General features: G+C 42.9%; 1 protein-coding gene across 1 annotated transcript; it reads right to left on the bottom strand.

Annotated features, from left to right (window-relative positions):
- Positions 1-2,910: 2,910 nt before the first annotated feature.
- Positions 2,911-4,511, bottom strand: LOC108382250 (proteasomal ATPase-associated factor 1-like). Its single transcript, XM_017638633.1, has 5 exons — positions 4,432-4,511; positions 4,245-4,374; positions 3,985-4,077; positions 3,528-3,931; positions 2,911-3,106 (listed from the first exon to the last, which is right to left on the bottom strand). Exons 1-5 carry the CDS (start codon positions 4,509-4,511, stop codon positions 2,911-2,913), a joined length of 903 nt encoding a protein of 300 aa, XP_017494122.1.
- Positions 4,512-5,318: the final 807 nt, after the last annotated feature.

Below are 5,318 nucleotides of genomic sequence, written 5' to 3'. Positions count from 1 at the left end.
CTCCAATTATTTGAGATTAATTGATTTCAGTCAGTCAAGTTCACGGTTTGAGTTTATCAGCAGAGTTGATAAAACAGTTGAAGTGAACGGTCAATAATAAATATAAATCAAATGTAAACAGTCTAAAGTACGCGGTGCACTGAAAACGGAAGTCACGTTTCGTCTCCAAGTAGATTGGCCTCCTCCTCGTTGTTCGTTGATTTACTTGAGCTAGTTCGATTATCGTACTGCCTGTGGGGAGACTGTCCATTCTTCAGCATTGCCACCTCTTCCAGCGTATCTGGCAGCTTCTTTCCCTTGGTCTCTGGCAGTACTGTGCTGATAAGACCGGCTCCGATGGCCACACAGCCAATAGTGAGAAAGGGAAAAGATGGGCCAAATATGGTCTGAAAGGAAAGAAACGTTGTCAGCGAGTTAAAACTAATTTGTGCAGAGCACTAACCAATTGAAGGAGATAAGGCGCCGTCATTCCGCCAATGCGAGCGAACATAGAACAAAGACCCAGGCCTGAAATGCGCAAGACGGTGGGAAATATCTCAACCGTGTAGACGTAGATGAGAGCAAACGATCCAGAGATGGTGCACTTTCCCAGAACTGCCAGCCACATTTTGAGCTGCGCGTAATCAGGCGAAAGGAGTGCGGCAATGGTGCAGGCGACGCCGCCAATCAACATGACAGCCACTAGTATGCTCTTTCGATTAAATTTCTCCACAAATGCCGCTGTCAAAACGATGCCCGGAATTTCCACTAGAGAGAGCAGTGTCATCGAGTAGAAGATGTTCTTGTCTATCTGCGATGAGAGAAACCACAGGCCGTAGTATGTAAGCGAGTTTGCGAACCAAATGAAGAGCAGCGCCAGCGTCCAGGTGCGCACTAGATGGTGGCGGGTGAAGAGGTCGATGATGCTTAGTGCCTTTGTGTGCACTGCTTTGATCTGCTAAACAAGTGGCAAGTGTAAAAGCAATGTCATAGTTTACATAATTCAAAAACAAACCTTCTGCTTTCTGGAAATTGATGCAAGAAGCTCTTCAGGTATGACTATTGAGTTCGTTCTAGCGGCAGCGAGAATTTGTTCAATTGCCGACTCAAACTTTCCATTTGACAGCTGCCAGCGAATAGACTCAGGAAAAATGCTGATCATTTGAGAAAGTGTTAAGTAACCTCAGTGGTAACTGAAAAGGGTGCACAGCAACAAACCATGGATAGGAGAGCATGATCATGACAGGAAAGGTGAGCGATATTTCGATGAATCTCCATTCACGAAAGTAATCCGCCGCTATGCAGGCGTAGACAGCTCCAATTGCAAACATGATGCTCGAGATATTGCCGCACCTAATTTAACGGCAACATTTTAACAACATTTGTTCACTTGACTGCGCCATTTAATGTTCTTACCAGAATCGGAATCTGCCGCCGGTGAATTCGATGCCAATGACGAATGCCGACTGGTAAATGCCCGCCACGCAGATGCCTTTCACTATCAACGTCAGGCCGTACACAAGGGTGCTGGGCGCAAATGAACTGGCAAAGAGCGTGAATAGCAGAGTGGGACAGAGGAAAACGAACACCGTCTTTCTTCCATGTCTAATATTTGAAAATGATTTTAATTTAATCAACAAAAAGTACTGCAACTTGCACTTGCCTGTCAGCAATTATGCCACTCATTATTGCACCGACTAACTTGAGAGAAAAATAAAGTTTTAACCACTAACTTGGAGTAGTATCACCTGAGCACTTACGATGCCAACAAAAAATAAAGACTGCAAAAGTTGAACAATCCATGAGGATGAGCAGACCAGATTAAACTGACGAGACATTTTGCTGGTAAAACATATTCCGTTTTCATTTTTATCACCCTTAAACTTACCTCGGTGACGACAGTGTTCTCGAAAACACTCTGCTCAAAAACATACTCATCACAGGTGTTCTGCGTCCTATTGTCAAACAGTTGCGCCAGACACAAATCAAATGATGTGACATCCTGTCGCCCGTTGAGTCGGCAGCTGTCCAGCTGTTCAGTGTTGCCCACTTTTGGAATGGTAAACTTGAGAAATGAATCATTGTACGACTGAAGGCCAACCACGTCCCTGTCGTTCAGTGAGCCCAGGTCGCAGCCCTCGACGAAGCACCGGTGACTAGGGACGACAGTGGTGAAGACTAAAGCAGTGGTGATGGCGCCGGCGATGAAGATGGGCAGACAGGAGAGGACGTACACCTTGAACTGGTACAAGCCAAAGTTGCCCAGATGGCGTAGCACCAGGTCCACATCGGAGTTGCTGGCCATGCTGAGAAAGAGGAGGATGGCGGTGGCGGTGGCACGGTTCGCACTGACCGGTGACTGAAAGTGTTCTGGTGCACTCTGAGGTAGTGGTCGTGGGTAATGGCCAAATCATGGCAAAGTAAAGTCCATGCGAGTGTCGTTCGGCAAACAGTAGAGTGTACACAGTAGTGCTAGGGGGAAGATGATGATGATGAAGATGGCTCAGCATCAGGCATCACAGGCTACTAATCAGACGATTACAAATTACACACAAGCGTCATTGAACGGCAACAGTTTGTGCATGTTTACAGTGTGGCATTGGCCGCTCACACAGGGTGAACACTTGGTGAGCAGTTCACTTCGTTCAGGTTTTGTGGCGCCTGCAAACAACGTAGTGGTAGCCTTGGCCGATAATGAGTGCGTGAGTCGGCAGCAGCGAGAGTGGTCGCTGCCTGACAACAGCTTCGGTTGAATTCAAACAATAACTGTTTCCCATTCTCTTCACTGGGGCAGTGTGTTTGTTCAACAACAAAAATAATCTCATTTTTAATGGTCGAAATATCGGTAAAAAGCAACTGTTAAACAGTAAAAAGTTGTGGCAAATCGTCCCCATGTAACTTAAAGCGTATAGAAGTAGAAATCACACTACTCTACTCAAATGCGTTATTGAGCAGGTATTTTCGCACCTTTCCGTCACGACAGGCTGAGTAGATGAACTTGGAGTCGTAGGCAAGATCGTAAACTGGATCACAGTCAGATCCGGTCAGGTGGATAACTTGCTTCTGGTCGTCGTACACAAAGGTCACAGTTCCGTCCTGTCGGCCAACCAACACGCCGCTGAATGGTCTGCAAAGAGACATTATGCTGAGAACGGGTGATTTGGAAAAACACCACCGTGAAATGGGTTGCTCTGGCTTGCGTAGATCTCGCTCAAACAAGTCACCACTTTGAGTTCCATAAACAAAGTGGTGGTTTTTGTGAAACTGTACAGAATTTACAGCAGAGTCACATTTCACTTTAAAAATCTAGATAAATATAAAGTAAATTAGAAACGCTCTAAAAATAACATTTTAAAGTAATTACCACTTTTTTAGTGTGAACAGAAATACAGTAGACAAATCCGGATTCAGTTCCACAAAGTAGCAGTTTATCCTCTGTGCCCACTGTACCTTCAGAAATGGGCTCTTCTCGAANCAAAGTAATTACCACTTTTTTAGTGTGAACAGAAATACAGTAGACAAATCCGGATTCAGTTCCACAAAGTAACAGTTTATCCTCTGTGCCCACTGCACCTTCAGAAATGGGCTCTTCTCGAACACCAATATCGAGGCTGGTACTGTTGATCGATCTAATCTTGCAAACATTAATTGATCGATTGGGTCCGTGATCATCTTGAGTGGTAATGTCAAATATATTCTCGATGCATTGGGCCTTTGCACAACTCCATAATTTAACCAAACCATCACCTCCCACTGAAATGATGTTCCGTCCACGGTCGACAATTGCAACATCATTGATGGCACCTTTGTGGCCAAGTAAAGTAACAGGACATTTTCCATCAATCGCTGACCAAATCTTCATCTGCATATCAGCACCCGCAGTGAGGATCACTTCATTAGATGGAAAAAATTTGCACTTGTTGACATCAAGAAAGTGGCCTTCAAGGTTGTGCTTAAAGCAAAAAGAGTTTAGATAACATTGATAAATGAAAACTCAATACTCACTTTATTTTGGCCGTTGACAGTGTCCCAAACTTTGGCCGCGCCATCACTAGACGACACGGCAATACCGCTTGGAGCGACATCAAGAGAATTTATCTAAATTAAAACAGAATATAATTAAACAACAAACAATCTTATTATGCACCTAAATACCATACCGATTTATTGTGGATTGAAGAATAACACGTTAAAGGAGGCAAGAAGCGATGCTGAATTTTGGACTTTTGATCTTCCACTACAAAACAACGGTTCGAACAGCTTACGATTGTAAATTCATCTGTGGGAACTTCTAAAACTAGCGAATTGTTTTTGACAGTTTTCAATTTGTACTCTTTAGCTTTGGAATTAGTCAACTCTTTAACGAACAACCAAATGCTTTCATTACTTCCATGGCTAAACAGACAAAAACAAGTTATTAAAACTACAGCAAAACAAATGATAAAGACTTACTTTGATGCGAGCACATCATTCCAATCGTTTTGTAAAAAGTACATTTTAAAACTGATCACATTTCCTTGATTAGCCTCCATGGTTTAGCCAATTGTCATCTAGATTTACATTAATTGAAAGACAAATTAAGAAATGTCAAAACGCTTTAGCAGACAAAAACAAAACTAAAAGTCATGGTTTGTTTTACAGAGAGGCAGGGCAGAGCTGCCCTGTTGTGATCTCTGAAAGGCCCGAAGTGCCCACAAATGCCATTTTTGAAAAAATTGCCGGCAAATGCTTGTTTGTATGAAATCAAAAAATTAATTAATTAGTCAAGTCAAAACATAATCGTCTTTTTCTAACTTTTATCTTTATCAATGTTTAGAAACCTCATCGGTCTGAAAAGTTCAAACCCGATGACAGTGCACTGTGTATCGTGAGTGTCACTAGAACACTGTAATCAAGATCGCTGCTTTGGTGCATAAGGCCTCTGGTGCTGAACAAGGCGAGTGTTATTCTTTAAAGTTATTTTTTTAATTGCAAAGCGCAATCTTGCTACTACTAAAACCCAAAATGTATCGGACAATTAACCATCAGTCGTTTTACCAGCAGAGAAATCCACTCGAGAAAAAAAGACGGGATTTAGCTCAGCAGATTGCGGTCACTTTNTAAAACCCAAAATGTATCGGACAATTAACCATCAGTCGTTTTACCAGCAGAGAAATCCACTCGAGAAAAAAAGACGGGATTTAGCTCAGCAGATTGCGGTCACTTTTCCTGAAATCAACATCGACATTTCCGCCACCGTTTTTCAGCAACCTAAAGTGAACCAGCTTCTCGATCAGATGTTGAAGATATTTGACCAATCTGGTGTTTTTACATTGCCGGAGAACTACGCTTCTACAAAA

This window comes from Rhagoletis zephyria, unplaced genomic scaffold (genome assembly GCF_001687245.7).
Source record: "Rhagoletis zephyria isolate East Lansing unplaced genomic scaffold, Rhagoletis_zephyria_1.1 Rzeph_scaffold_25954, whole genome shotgun sequence".
Classification (NCBI taxonomy): domain Eukaryota; kingdom Metazoa; phylum Arthropoda; class Insecta; order Diptera; family Tephritidae; genus Rhagoletis; species Rhagoletis zephyria.
This window is presented reverse-complemented; position numbering and strand designations above follow the sequence as displayed.